The sequence below is a fragment of the Trematomus bernacchii genome, unplaced genomic scaffold (genome assembly GCF_902827165.1).
Source record: "Trematomus bernacchii unplaced genomic scaffold, fTreBer1.1, whole genome shotgun sequence".
Classification (NCBI taxonomy): Eukaryota; Metazoa; Chordata; class Actinopteri; order Perciformes; family Nototheniidae; genus Trematomus; species Trematomus bernacchii.
The window spans coordinates 14,086,454-14,101,678 of record NW_022987739.1 but is presented as its reverse complement, the minus strand read 5'-3'; the positions used below and the strand labels follow the sequence as shown (position 1 = coordinate 14,101,678).

General features: G+C 40.5%; 1 protein-coding gene across 1 annotated transcript; it reads left to right on the top strand.

Annotated features, from left to right (window-relative positions):
- rexo1 (REX1, RNA exonuclease 1 homolog) lies at window positions 1-12,020 on the top strand. The gene is made up of 16 exons (XM_034147472.1): window positions 1-327; window positions 1,277-3,129; window positions 3,240-3,335; window positions 4,358-4,559; window positions 4,685-4,830; window positions 4,981-5,118; window positions 5,323-5,449; window positions 5,689-5,814; window positions 6,231-6,371; window positions 6,845-6,958; window positions 7,116-7,189; window positions 7,727-7,837; window positions 8,112-8,227; window positions 8,380-8,518; window positions 9,264-9,384; window positions 10,766-12,020. Exons 1-16 carry the CDS (start codon window positions 138-140, stop codon window positions 10,852-10,854), a joined length of 3,783 nt encoding a protein of 1,260 aa, XP_034003363.1. The 5' UTR covers window positions 1-137; the 3' UTR covers window positions 10,855-12,020.
- The last annotated feature ends 3,205 nt before the right edge of the window (window positions 12,021-15,225 follow it).

Below are 15,225 nucleotides of genomic sequence, written 5' to 3'. Positions count from 1 at the left end.
ACCGAGCAATCCAACATGGCGTCGTAGGGACATTGTTATTGTTCTGTCTCTTCTTCCACCTCTCTCAGTACAACAAAAACTGAGCAGATACACGACCGAGCGTGTTCACGTGGGCATGAGAGCAACGTCTTGCGATAATGCTAAGATCCACCGGCTTCTTCCGGGGGCTTGACTGCCCGTTTTACGCAGAATACAGCGAGGAAAAAGGCATCAAAAATGGGTGTAACAGACCGTACTGTCACTTCAGACACAGCTCGCAGCGACGGGCGTCCTACGGAGCTCCGGCAGATGTTAAAAAGCAAAGAGACCTCCACTCCGCACAGAAAGGTGCTGAGTATTGTTTTACTAAATCCAGAATTTACTTGAACTTCTTTTTTCGCGGAGCCGGCAGCGATGAGAACTTGACCACAGTGTTGGAAAATATGCCGGAACTGATAACAGTGTAAAAGTGTATTTCTGTGCCAATAACCACGAATCATTGCACCTTTACTAATATACCCCCCCCCCACTGGTTTCTGTAAACTGATGTGAAGTGCAAGATGAAGTGTAGTGAGGCCACTCAAGGAAGTGTCAAAGGGACTAATGGTCTGATGCAGAGTTAAGAAAAAAAAATACCAGTGGTTGTATTAGGTACATTTCATACTTCACTTTTAGGTACTTTGAGTTTTAAATAATTCATTGATAAATATATTTAATAATACTTTATACTTGTACTCCACTACATTTTCTGTTAGACCTAGGTTCTTTTTTTGATGAGTTTGTCTTCAGATTGTTATCCTCCTCTGCGAAACTGAAGGATCAAGTGCAGTTTATTGGGCTACAAAATTATCTTAATCCAAATAAACAATTTAAAGTGGAACTGTATCTGCTTTGTTTGGTCCCAAAAACTATACTCCTCTTTATAAAATGTATAGACTATCTGAGCATGTTATAGTTGTAGGTTTATTGACATTTATGTTTTTTTTTAACATTAATTGTCTATGCTTGATTATCATCTCATATGAGCACAATTGTGTTATATATTTAACTCTCTCTGGCTCATACCATCTTCATACGATGCTCTTTAGATGTGGTGGAAAGTAGGGAAGCATTGTTACATACATTTTTAACTCTTGATTCATACACCTAGACATGTGTTTGCCGATCAATAAGGTAAAAATTAGACCAGACCAGAACCGCGCATCCCTTGTTAAAACTCATGAAAGCTAATGAGTAGGGCCTTTTTAATTTATTTTTGGTCAATGTTATTAAGCCTGTCTGTCTTGCATCTTTGCAGAACAAGGTTATGATCCCTTCAACCCAGAAGTGGTGAGGCCCCAGGAGCAGAAGAATGGAGAGCCGGCTCCTTCAGGAGACCTCGATGGTGCGCTGGACCTCGTCAACAAGGCCATTGAGGAGGTCCGCAGCGAGGTGGAGAGGGAGAAGAGGAAGCTCTCTCGCATTGGGGATGAACCGTACCAACCAAGCAAGAGTAAAAAGTTGTCTTCGTCTGATGTTGTTAAGAGAAAAAAACCGCCATCACATATGGCTTATGACCCTGGGAGTTATCAGATGACATCAGGGGGGTATAATCCCACCCCTGGCTGCAGCAAGTATACTTTGGATTTCGACAACCAGGGGAAAAATAGCAACTCTATGGAATATGTTCCTGCTTTGGTGAGAAAGCCTTCATCTCGGACAAACACACACCAACTCCCTTCTCCTCCCCATAGTCCAAAGTACTCAACCAGCACATCGTCCCCCAAGTGTAAATACACTCTGGACAATTTAAAACCAACTACAGATATGGAGTATGACCCAATGTCCAACTATTCGTCAGGAATTGCAGCGAAAAGCAAAAGGCCCGAGAAAACACAAGCTGTTAAGATGGGGCAAAGAAAGACACACAAACTATCAGAAATGTCAGACGAGGAGTATGTTGTAGCTGTCAAAAAGCCCCGGCCGAGTATAGACTCTAAAAAATACATTATATCTGACTCTGAGGAGGAGAGCTCCGGCACAGAGTATCGACCCACGTCGCTTAGCAATCTCCAGCAGAGAAAAGGCAACAGTGGGTCACTTTGGATCACTGGTGGGAAGCAGAGAAAAGAGAGAACTGAAAGTATGCTAAATGCATTGACACAGAGGAACAAAGAGGACTCCGACTCAGATGTCCAGGAATTTATTATACAAACAGACAGTTTCGAGAAAAAGAAGGTGGCTAGTCAAACTAGTCACGAGAAAATTGGCAAATCTGAGAAAGTGCAAAAACTCGTAAAGGAAGCTAACAAAAAGATTGGTAGTAAGAGTAGCAGTAGCAGCAGTAAAGACAAAGGGTCAATAAAGAACTCAAACCAGGACTCTGCAAAGAAGGAGAACAAGAGTCAGGAAAAAAGAGACGATAGGAAAAACATCATTAAGGTTAAAACACCTAATAAAGTTCAGAAGGAAGGGAAAGAGGAAATGAGAAGCGATGGTAAGATCAAAGCTGTGGAAAAAGTCAAAACTGATTCCTGCAAAAGGGATAAAGATACAGAAAATGGTGCAAGGGAAAGCAAAAAACCCAAGATATCAGAGAAGGAAAAGGAATACAACAAGTATAAGGACCGCCAACAGAAAAATGGTAAACTTGATAGCAGTAAAAGAGAAAATGATACAAAGAAAATGAATAAAAGCAGTTCTATTGGTGGGAGCAGTGGTAGTCACAGTAAAGGGACTTCAGCAATAAATAAAGATAGGCTGAAGCAGAACAGCAGCTCATCAAATGGGAAAAAACCCAAAGAGAAACAGCCGACTCATAGCCACGCTGATCTGTTTGGAGATGAGAGTCCAGATGAGGTTGAAGCAATTGTAGTGGATGATGATGATGACGATTATGACGACGATGAGGAGGAAGTGCTTGTGAGGAAATCGGCAGATGCTTTGAAAAGGGGACGCCTGAACAAGAGAAAAGCGTCAGAGATGACGCCTTCTTCCTCTGAAGATGAAGGGGACCAGGGTGGGGAGGACGAGGTGGACGATGTTGAAATGGACTTCTCTAGTTTCCAGGAGGATCTGGACTTTGACTCAGATCCCATGGAGGAGTGTTTACGGATCTTTAATGAATCCAAGGATGTGAAGACGGAAGACAAGGGAAGGCAGGCTAAACAGGTATTTCTTTCCATTCACTTGCACCTTTTGTCTTTTTCATTTACCACAAACCGTTTTTTATTTTCATTCATCTTTATATTTTGCTAATGCTATGTTGTGGCCTCTCTCAGCCCTACAGGGATTCAGACGAGGAAGGGGACACAGAGAGCACTTTAACCACTCTTTTTCCCGGTCAAAAGAAGAGAGTCTCCCATTTTGGTGCCAAAGTAAGTGTATGTTTGTCTCTTTCAGCCTGACTTTTCTGTCCCACAATACTGCACAAGGCCATCAGGTGGCGTGAACGCTTGTGCTCTAGCGAATAGTTGGAAGCTTTATTCATAACGTAAATATTTGGTTAATTATTGTTATTATTAATAACCTACAGAAACATTGTGTGCAACAGTCCACCTTCTCTTTCCCCGTCTCACTTTCTTTCTTTAACTCTCTTACATACGATGGAGGGTCTGTCCTTGTCACCAAAATAAACTTTCAATTATGAAATAACATTTGGTTAGCACTAGTGAACACACAATATGTTTACCAGTGTTGTAGAACTTATCACAGGGTACAGCAGTTTAACACGTTTTTTTACAATGTTTTATAAGTAATTGTTTTCAAGGAGTGTGACTTTATCACAAAGGGAATGTACAAATGTACTAATTTGGTCAATGAAATAAGTATAAGGAAATGGAGATTCCTTAAGCAGTTTTGGTCAAGAAGAAGTTTGGTTATTAACACTTGAAGAAGAACTCTATCACACTAATCAAAAGTGATTTCCATTCACATCTTCATTACCATACTCAGATATTCCATGAATAGGAGGTAGCATATATTGTACCATTACATTACAGCACACCACAGTATGGTTTTTAACAGGCAAACTTCAATTTCAAAACCAAAGAATAACCTGACTTTTCAGAGTCATAAACTCAGTTTTTATTTTTCCATACTTTCTTACTGACATTTCCACAGAAATCTCAATGTTGGGCCAATATATTCTACATTATTATAACACATACACTAATTTAGTATCATATAAAATTACCAACAATGAAAGGTAAAAATGAATAACAGCAATACAGTTTGGCTGGAGTTAGAGTGCACGTCATGCTATGTCCTTTTGGTGTTATATAAGTATTCTTTCAGAGCCAATTCGAGAGAAGAACATCATCGCCCTGTTAAGACATGACACGTTGTCTCTTAGCCAAAGCAGTCACTCTTTATAAAAGGTGCTCGTGTTTTTCATCAGACTGACGCACCTGTTGCTCGACCAAACAAGAGACTCTCAGCCCAGGCGGTCTGCTACCAGCGTATGCAGATGGCGCAGCAGCAAGCCGCTCAGCTCTCTGCTTCAGTGAAAGCTTCCCGACAAAGCTCCATTCCCAGCGTCTCTGGAGAGAAGAAGAGAATAGCCCACCGTACCTTCCCACCGACAACTTCCTCCAAAACAAGTACCTCCACTATTCTACTGTATATTGTAGTTGGATTTAGTTCTAGCATGTGTTCTCTTGATCCTTTCTCAGTAGATCTGTTTTCACTGTTTCAAATAGAAAGTCACATGTGTTTGTCTCACCAGGTCCTGCAGATGTTAGACCAGCTGCCAGTCGAGTGTTATCCCCCAGCCAGACCCATCAAGTGAAGCCCCAAACCACCGCGGGCATCTTAACCAAGACCACGTCCACCATCATGCAGAAGAGGGTGGCACACACCCCCACCATGAAGGTATCCAAAGGCTGCGAAATGAAATGCTGCTGGTTGTTTTTCTGGATATTTGTTTTGTGTCATAGCTGCTTCTTTAGGGAGATTTATTTGCTTGATCTGTAAGATGTGTTTTACTCATCATATGTTGTCTTTCTGTTTTGATTTTTTCAGAGTAGTTCTATGAAGCGCCCCATCATCCCCATTGAGTTTGGGGCCAAAGTTCCAAACAACGTCCGGCAGCGCTACCTCAACACTTTCATAGACGAATGTGTCAAATTTTGCCGACCAAAGGGTGCTGCTTTCCAAATGGTATGCATTATCACTTTCCACTATTTACAGCCAGAGTATGATGTTTTCTGTTCTGTCGTCAAACCTAACACATCTTTTAAACTATAGGTAGGTTTGAAGAGATCCTAAAAAAAGATGGCTCTTTATTGGCTTTAATCACACACTGTCTTGAATGAAAAGGAGATTCAATAAAGGTTTCATTTAATCAAGTTTGGACTGTTTCAGGCGCTTGACGAGGAGAAGCTGGTGTATGATCGCAGCAACAGTAAGAGCATCTACCTCAACATAGCTGTCAACACTCTGAAGAAGCTACGCGGCAAGAGCAGCTCCGGTCCATCACCGGCGGTCACCAGTAAGCCACCTCACTCCCTGTCCAGTATAACATTCAGTATTTGTCCTGACTCAACGTTTACACAATGCTTTTTGTAAGTTAGGGATTAGATCAAATGGGCCAAATGCAGTATATTGTGATAATTGCATACATAATGAGCTGGAAATGGTTTTGAGCAGTTGAACAGATAATATTGGTTTATCTGGTGGTCAGACAACATATCAGTGGTAACTTTATGTCTTCTGTGTGTCTTTCTGAAGAGGACCCGGGGTCAGTTAACTCCAGGAGGGTTCTGTCCCACGAGGACCTTCTCGGAGGCCGTCTTGCTGCGAAAACTAGCTTCACCATCAACAGGATGGGTAAACAGCAGGAAGAGAAACTCATTGGTGAGTCAGATTTGTTTTCCTGGTAAAGATGACAGGCAGAAACATGTTTCCATTGTGTTGTTCTCAGGCCTCTTTCTCCAGAATAGTTTTGAACATATTTCTTGAACATGTTTCTTCATGTCATTCAGTTGTTTTCAATCTTGTGATCCCATCCTTGACAACAAAAAAATGCAGATCCTGATCAAAAAGATTGAGAAAGAGAAAAGGAAGAAAATAATGAGAAGCAACTGAAAGACTCTTGTTGTTTGTGAAGTGTTGAAAGAGTTCAGAGTAACAGGGAAACTTTTCCAATAACCATGTGAGAACCTCCAGGGTCCTGTTTACAGAAAACTGTCTGTTCCATGACCGTACAATATAGCTTTTTTAATATTCTTACAAAGGTAACATTAGTTGAACTTGTTGCTGTCTCACTGTAGGAGTCACACTGTACAGGAAGCTGCAGGCGTACTTGATGAGTGAGGAGCAGCTCCAGGAGAACGGATACCCGAGGACAAGCCCAGAGGCTTCCGGAAAAGCCATCATCTGCAACCTCCCAGAGAAGAAGGCTGTTACAGACCGTGAGTGACCCCACAGCTCTCTCACCTATAAAGAGACGCACCTGTCAAAATCCTGCCAGTTCTCCTCTGACACATCATGCAGTCGTTGTAAAAGTTCTACTGTGTGACAAGGGAAGACAAAGTGATTTTAAATGCTTGAAAGTACAAAATTAGCCGTGGAGGAACATCTTTAAACTGGGTTCAGACAACTTGAACGCCATGTAATTTGTGCAGTTTTCTATAATGTCAGTTATTTAAAAGACAATGGTTTAGTATTATGATGCAGTTTAAATATAAAACACGTTAGAAATATGCTTCAAATGAGCTATCAATTATAGTTTTTTTTACAAATGAAAGAAAATTATAAACAGCAAAAGAACTGTATTGTAAAACCTCAATTGGTGCATTCTCTACTAATGATCCATACTAAATGACATCAAAACAAGTGGTCTAGCAACGATTTACTCTTAATTAACCCTGTAATGTGTTTCCAGCCTTCAACAAGATATGCTGTCGATGCGGAGCCGAGTATAAGATCAATGCCCACGGCAACTGTGTACGGAAAGAGGAGTGTTGCTTTCACTGGGGGCGACTGCGCAGACACAAAGGTACATTTGTATGCATTTATTTTGTGTAAATCTTGTATAAAGATCAATATTATGGAAGTCAAATGTGGTCTTTTTTTTTTCTTATCTAACTCACCACCTCTTTTCATCTACTGTTATGTACCTCTGTCTGACTCATTCTTTCCCTCTCCTCCTTCAGTCTCTGGAGGCTGGGAGACAAACTACAGCTGCTGCGCTGCAGGTGTCGGTGCTCCAGGTTGCCAAGTTTGCAAGGTATCATTCCTTAAAGTCAACAGCAATTGTTTTACTTTCTTTGCATGTTAAGAATTGAGTTGGGCTGTCATGGCTTTAGATGGCTAATGTAGACATACAATGGGGCATTTTGTAAGGTAAACTGCTCTGAAACATATAATTGAACAAAGTTACGTGACATTTTTGTACCTTTTTACCAATTTTAAGGAAGAGTACCAAAGCTCTACCAGTTTAGTGAAGCCATGTTTTTTTTAAACTGTCACAGATGTTTATCTCTTGTTTCTCTATAAGAAAAAGATTGTATGTATCCCTCAGGCTTATCGAAAATATGAAAAAAAAGTGTTCTTTCCCCTTCAAGGCTTTATGTTTTTATCTTTGCTTTCAATTATAGTGTATAGTATAGTCTTTTGACTGAAGACAAATGGACACATTGCTAAGCATTCAAGCAACCAAGCTCTGCCAGGATGATGCCTACAATAACCTTATTCTTGATTTTGAGTACGTTTCAGCAGATTTGAAAACATTTCCCCAGACTTAAGACATTTCATATTCCTACAGCAACACGTTCAGGACGGGCGTAAAGAGTCATTTGACGGCTACGTGACAACGTTTAGTAAATCTCTGCCACCAGACGGAAATGGAGGAGTGTTCGCTTTGGACTGTGAGATGGTGAGTCAGACAGAGTGTGATTTACCTACTGAACAACTGTTACCTAAATGCACCACCGGCTCAAATTGCAATCTTAATTGAGCATTTCATTTTAGAATTGATTTATTTATTGCCAGTTTAATACCAATAAGACCTGTAGAGACACACAGTGCATCATCTTTTTCCCCAGCAGTATTACATTTAAAAAAAAAAAATCTCCCTTTTTGCCACAACTTTTAATATAGTTTGTATTATTCAAAACCACGTGAACTTTTCTTTTCATCCTCCAAAACAGTGTTACACAAGGCACGGCCTGGATCTGACGAGGGTGACCGTCATCGACTCTGAGATGAAAGTCATCTACGACACATTTGTCAGACCTGAAGCCAAAGTGGTCGACTACAACACACGGTGAGTTTGTCTCCTACAACTACACACTGCATGGGTCGCATCGGCTATTGAATTTGACTGGTAAAGAGTTCTTGTGATTGTCATTTGTAAATAAAGTGTCTTTGAAACAGTTGCAGTGTTTTAAAATAATGATATATGTGTGTCTTTCACAGATTTTCAGGTGTGACGGAGGAGGACTTGGAGAACGCCACCATCACTCTGAGAGATGTCCAGGCCGTGCTGCTCAGCATGTTCAGTGCAGAGTCCATCCTCATCGGACACAGTCTGGAGAGCGACCTGCTCGCTCTGAAGGTGCACGCCTCTTCATTAAGCTGCCTTTTTTTTAAATGATTAATGCAATCATAGCTTTTCCTAAAATGTTGTTTCTGTCCCTCTCTGCTGTTCATGTTTTAGCGACGTAGAAAGAAGTGACCACCATCCGTTGGATTCCATCACACCCTAATTTTCACTTAAAAATTGAATAACTGTCCGTTATTTAATAAAGCATGATTGATACATTACCACTTATGAGGCATATATTCATTTTGTAAACATTTAAAAAGCAGGTTTTCTAGTCTTATAACTTTTATTGTTAGTCCCAATAACTAATTATCTTAAATAAAAAACGTCAACAAGGATTACAAACTTTCCTAACTGATTAAGAGTATGGCATGAATTTATGTGAGCAAATAAAAAGAGGACAAAATGTGGGCATGTAAACAAGTAAAGATTCTTTCAATATTTGATCATTAACTTAACTAAAGAAATAACAGAAGTCAGGTATAGATCCTACTCTCCTGTGAAATGGCAAAAGTTGAAATTCAAGGTTTTACTTCATAATTGATTAAATCAGCCATAATGTTAGCGGCAGAGCAGAACAGGGATATTCAAGTACAATCGGGAGGTAGCTCTAAAACATTCTTGCTTTAAAGGGAGACTCGGTGTCGTTATTGTTTTTGTTTCCAGGCTGAGATCATGATTTTCTGCTGTTGAGCCTGGGCTGAAATAAAAGGGAAACTCTTGCTCTAACGTCTCTTTCTGTCTCTCTTGCTTGCAGCTGATCCACAGTACAGTAGTAGACACGGCCATTGTGTTCCCTCACCGCCTCGGTGCACCCTTCAAACGAGCCCTGAGGAACCTCATGGCCGACCACCTCAAACGCATCATCCAGGACAACGGTGGGAAAAAAACACAGAAGTTTCTTATTACCATGTTTTAGTATGCATTCACTTTTATGTGGAGATATCTTTTTGTCCACTGCAAACACCTTATACCTGTTATTTTATTAAATTAATATGCCTAACAGCATAGGTGTCATTTGCGCTGGGGACGCTGGGGACATGTCCCCACCACTTTTTGAAAAAGCTATTTTTGTCCCCTCCACTTTTTAAAAGTATAACACACAAAGAAATGTAATAAACAAGAACACTGGTTTATTGTGAAGATATGCAATTTGGACATGTTAGTTGACACTGCACTTTAAAAAAGAGTAAACAAAACAAATAATTCTTCCTAACTCTACTGACTGTAAAATGACACAAAGACATGAGGCAATGCTGTTTGGCCTGTTAGCCCCCTGCAGAAAACATTGTTTTCACAACATTTGCCTCTCTGCGGAGACAGGCGTGTTCAAGACTTAAAAAAAAGACGGAGATCATTGGCTTATTTGTGCAGCCCAATGTGTAATGTGCATCATCGGCAGCTACCAAGATAAAAATGTATTAAGATTTCACAGAAAAAATCCCCGAAACACCTTTGGACTCAACAAAACATTTTTAATAAACCTTAGTAAATGAAATTCAAATAGAGTTTTCTCAATTGAGTGGCCGGGGCTCAAATAATGTAAGACCCCTGGCTGTATTTAATTACTTTTTCTTATTTCTGGTGCTGATATTTATGCAGTGCAGCCCACTAAACTGTAGGTGCACTGCATCCTTTTCACCAGCAGATGTCACACACGGGTCGACAGTGTTAAAACCCATTTTTGGTCCTGTTTGCTGAAACACCTCAAAGCCTTTGAAATGTCTTGTTTCTCTGTCACTATGTTCCTGCTTCGACATTAAAATCTTTTTTGGACTAATTAACACAGTTTCAGAGTCAAAGATTCCTAGAGAAGCAATTGTGTTGCCATTTCTACCCCTCTATATGCCAGGGAAATCAGTGTTAGGTCTCTCCGGATTCTCTCATGAACTCTTGACTTTTCCTCTGCATACATTTCTGATTAGCCACTTCATCTTCAAATTAGGTAATTAAATGGTGATTGAGCCAATGGCCCCCTGACCAAAGCCCTTAAATTAGCAGTATGACTAACTGGTGTCTGTGGCAACATTCCCAGGAAAAATCACAAGCATCAAAAATCCAAAATCATACCTGCGGTTACCACAGGGGCCGCCAAACGTCATATGGCTCAATTGGTAGAGCTGGCGACCCATCAGGACCCGGGTTTTAATCCGGCCCGAGACCATTTGCCGCATTGCGGTTCTCTACAATAATGGCACTGTTTGACCAAATCAATCTTTAAAAAAAAAAAAATGCTAATATTGTTTGATGTGTTTCCAGTTAACGGCCACGACTCCAGTGAAGATGCGTCAGCCTGCTTGGAGCTGATGCTGTGGAGGATCAAGGAGGATGCCAAGGTCAAAAGATGACCTTTGACCCCTCTGCTCCACGTTCCTCAGTTCCACTTCCTGCCTTCATGTCGGTGTCGGGGAAGCGGAGAGTCCAGGAGTCCTGCACCTGCTCTCGGAGAGGTCAGAGTGTCGGGGGGGGGGGGGGTCTTTCAACACAGTTTAAAGTTTGTTGTTGCTGCTTATCGTACTGAATAAGAGAACTGCCAGTCCCTTTTCAAAGCAATAGGAGCCCAAATTAACAGTGTTTATTTGCTTATTTGTATTTCTTTTTCTAAATAATGTTAATTGAAATGTATTTCTGTTTTATTTTGAGCCATGTCTCTTTTAAGGCCTCAAATCATTAATTAATAAAACGTTTTCCTTAAAAGAACACCTGAAAATGCCAGGGCATTGTCCGCCGAACAAAAATGGTAAATATAATATTATGCCAGGCTATCTTCAGCCTAAATTGCACTATAGAAATGCTCTTTTTGTATAGGGCCCAAGTCTATGAGTACCTCATTTGTGTTATAAAAACATTCACTTAATGAATTACATGTTACCTGTTCTTGGTTACACTTAAGTGCGTTCATGTCTGGGTCTGTCCAACATTGCTATGTAAATGCACTTGTTACTCACAACTTTTTTGTTTATCAAGCTCATTCTGTTGGATGGCTCTGAATCCTATAATACTTGATAATATAAACTCTCAGCAGAAGTGTAAAATCTCTGCTTACTACCTATGTGGTATAGTTGGCGAATTACATCCATGCTATATTCTCAGTCATGTGCACTGCATGAAACAAAGCCACGGGAATCATTGTGACAGCAGGTATAAACTTATTCCTCCATAAACACATACATTAGATTCAGTGTTGTTGAATTAGACGTGGGTTATTAACTGCAGACACTTTTCTTTCATTTAGCGAGTACCAGCTAACCTGTGCTGTTTTATGTTGAAAATGACTGAAAAAAATACTCGAGTGCTGTAAATACGCTACGTTTCCTTTTGTATTTGTGTTGTTTATCTTTTTCTATTAAAAGATATTAGTTAAAAGAAGATGTTGCCCTGTCTTTGCATCAACAGCTAGTAGATGTTCTCCAGTACTGCACACGTTTGTAATTTATTACAAATATTTCCATTTTCTGTCACGCTATATTTCTTCTCCACTACACTTCCAAATAAAATGACTTTTTTGAAAGCACCTCATTTACCTGACAGTACTGGTTATCTGACGCAGTAAGATTTTACGTACAAAACGTGATCAGTTTATCAGTTGCAGATTAAAAAACCCATGGCATGTACACACTGTAAATAATGTAAAGATGGTTCAAACTAATGTAATTTCCCCTGGTGTTTGGAGTTAATTGAACTTAGTTTAATTATTTTTATTTGAAATATGAGTTGTTAAAATGTACAACTAACTGAGGAAAAGCTAAGTGAACAGTTCATATAAAACATACAATACAATAAAGATGTTAAGTTAAACAATACAGACAGATCTGCTTTCTGTTTTACATTTTCTCACTTCGAAAGTTCGTTTGTTATTGATTTACAGTCTTACAGTTATCTTCTGGAGATTTTAGTGACATTTTAAATAACTGGATTTGATACAAACTAATTGTGGTTATCTTTGTTATAATTCTGAAAAGACACAAGTCATGACTCTTCTTTGGATGTTTAAGACACAACAGGTATCAATCATGTGTTTCATCAAACTACATCAAAATAGGGGTTTCACTTTTCTTGCTGGGAAGTCCACTAAAATGCTGATCATGTTTCTTTAGGAAGTTATTTTGAAGAGTTCAAAGCCTTATGGTCAGAACAATAACTGTTTCTGAGTAATAAAGTGCTCTCAAATTACTTAGTGTATATCTTTCTGATTACACCTTTGTTGTAGAACCTTTACTTGTTGAGTATATTCTAAACAGTTGTATTTACTACTTTTAGGCTTCAGTAAAAGATCTGAATCCTTCCTCCACCTGCTGCACAAATAGTTTTTGACAGTGTGACAGCTATTTCTCGGTACAGTGCCGGGTCTCTTGTGGTCTATATGTCCCTTTTTCTAACAGCAGGTGCAGTGGCTGTAATTCTCCTTTCTTCAGCAGATGTGTAAATTGAGAAAAAATGGGAGAGAAATGCTAAACCGAGAGGCCCATCTTTTCTTCGGTGTGTTTGCCTGTTAAGCTCCTCCCGTCACATGTCAGTATGTATTTCCCCCGGCCGGGCCACAGACCCCAGGTATTAAAAGAGCCAGTTAGGGATCAATACCTACACAATGTTCCAGTGACAGGGGAGGGGGGCTTCCTAGTGTTTATCGAGTGTTGCAGAGATTTTGAACATGTGGAGCAAAGCAGCTTAGAGGGGTCGTCTTCATTATCAAATTCGATCAGCGCCTCTCTTTCTCTCTCCCCCGTGATCACCTTTTAACTAGCGGGGGTCACGAGGGGGGAATCTGCAGGCCGGGGCCTCCTAAACTGACCCCATGCTGAGAGATGAAGAGCTGCATTATCTCAGTGAGAGCAGGAGCAAACAAACGTCTTACCGCCTGCAGACCAAAACAATTAGTCCATTAATTGATTGGTAGATCAACAGAAAATAAACCTACAACTCTTTTGATAATTGATTAATCCTTAAATCATTCAACTGAGCAAAAAATGCCAGAAGTTTCCTGGCTACAGCTTTCATTCTGGTTCCTCATGTGCTGCTTGCCTTCTTAGTCTTCTATTAATATGAAATGTTTGCTTTTTGGACATTTGAAGACGTCACCTGGGACTCAAAGCTGACCTTTTTATTTGGACTATAGACCTTTCATCTCGAAACGAATGACTATTTTATTTTTCTATTTTTCTTGATTTATTTCCAACTATTTGCCTGATAAATCATCTTGTCTAAAATTAAATACAAATGTCACAATTTCCCAGATTCTAAAGTGTTATATTCAGATGTCTTTATATACTGAAAGTCCGCTCCAAACTCAAGATAATTCTCTTACTATCACATAGGTCAAAGAAAAGCAGCAAATGCCGCTCGAACCTGCAGGTGTCCATTTCTGCTTTTGTTATCCTTATCAAAATGGTTGCCGATTAATTGTCGGCCACTAACGGATTATTTGTCTAACTTTTTCAGAGTTTTAGTAGTTATTTTAAGAAAAGTTTCTCAATCTGTTGCATGCTTAATTAACTTAATGGAAGCGCTGTACATTTCTCATTGAATGAGAACTTGTCAAAAAGGGTAAATAGGTTAGTCATAATACAAAAAAGAGGAATGGGAGGCATCAAATTCAGAAAAGGGTTTTCTGTTTCTCAAGCAACACCAGTATTTGTGCATATATTTACCCTTTAAATGTTCTCACCCTTCTGCACTTGGCTTGTCTCCTTTTTCCTGTCACCTCGTTCCTCCTCAGTTTGGATGAAGCTCAATCCTAAATCTCTGTTTAAACCGTTCGTATTATAACTGGGTCTTAAAGGTGGTGCTGAGAAAGACGAAGGCTTAAACAGGTCAGGGTCTGTTGGTCCAAGCTCACCCCTAACACCTCAGTCCGGCCCACTGTGGGTGCCCTTGACCCTCGGGACCCCCGCAGCTGCCTGTCCCCCTGTCTCTCCGTCTTTAATCTATAGCACTCTCTCCAATTAAGAGACTGATCTTCCCTCAGTCCTTCATATTGATCTCCTGCTGTAGCAGGGCTCCCAGGGGCCGGAGATCATAAGAAGCTAATTGGAAGTTAATAATTCCTTGATGAAGTCTAGTTTATATCTCACAGTCAATTCAGAACAACATTATCTGACTGGTTTTTAAAATGATCCTCCTGTCTAAACTCTGCTCTCTGTACCAGCGCCAGTTGTGTGTGTTTTTGAGGTTTCTTCTGTGTGTACTTGGTGTGTTTGCAGCCGGGTCAATGTCACTCTAAGCCCTGAGTGTGTCATAGCCAGTGTCAGGCCTCACAGCGTGATCCTGGGGCTTAAGAGGAGCGAGTGACCCGCCGCCCGCTCCCCCGGCCTCCCCCAGGTCAAAGGCCAGCCGGCCCTATCGATCCCCCCCGATGAAGAACCCTCAGCCCTCCGCTCCTCGGCCCACATGCTCCCGGACTATCACCGGCGCCCCTGAAGGCCTCTCAATTGTGTTTGGCATGCCGATCGATCCGGTTGGTGTTAGAGGGGGGCCTTCCTTTGAGATAACTGACAACTACAAAGGTCCCCTCCGGACAGGCCCTTGTCAATACAAATTTCCACTATTGATAAGTAATTAAAGAAAGCCTGAACATAAGGGGAGGATTGCTTTCTGAAACAGCTGTTAAACAGGAGACATTAACAAAAACCTCTTAGTGACAGAAAAAGTAGAAAAGAAAAGTAACTTCCCCCCCAGCCTCGTTTACTTCAACTGCCTCTCACTTTCATCCAATACAAATC

Excerpts from the sequence above, each read along its gene's own strand:
- rexo1 (XM_034147472.1), top strand. The coding sequence starts at position 138 with ATGCTAAGATCCACCGGCTTCTTCCGGGGGCTTGACTGCCCGTTTTAC. Across the intron at positions 328-1,276 it reads CCTCCACTCCGCACAGAAAG|AACAAGGTTATGATCCCTTC; the intron begins GTGCTGAGTATT and ends GCATCTTTGCAG. Across the intron at positions 5,450-5,688 it reads TCCATCACCGGCGGTCACCA|AGGACCCGGGGTCAGTTAAC; the intron begins GTAAGCCACCTC and ends GTCTTTCTGAAG.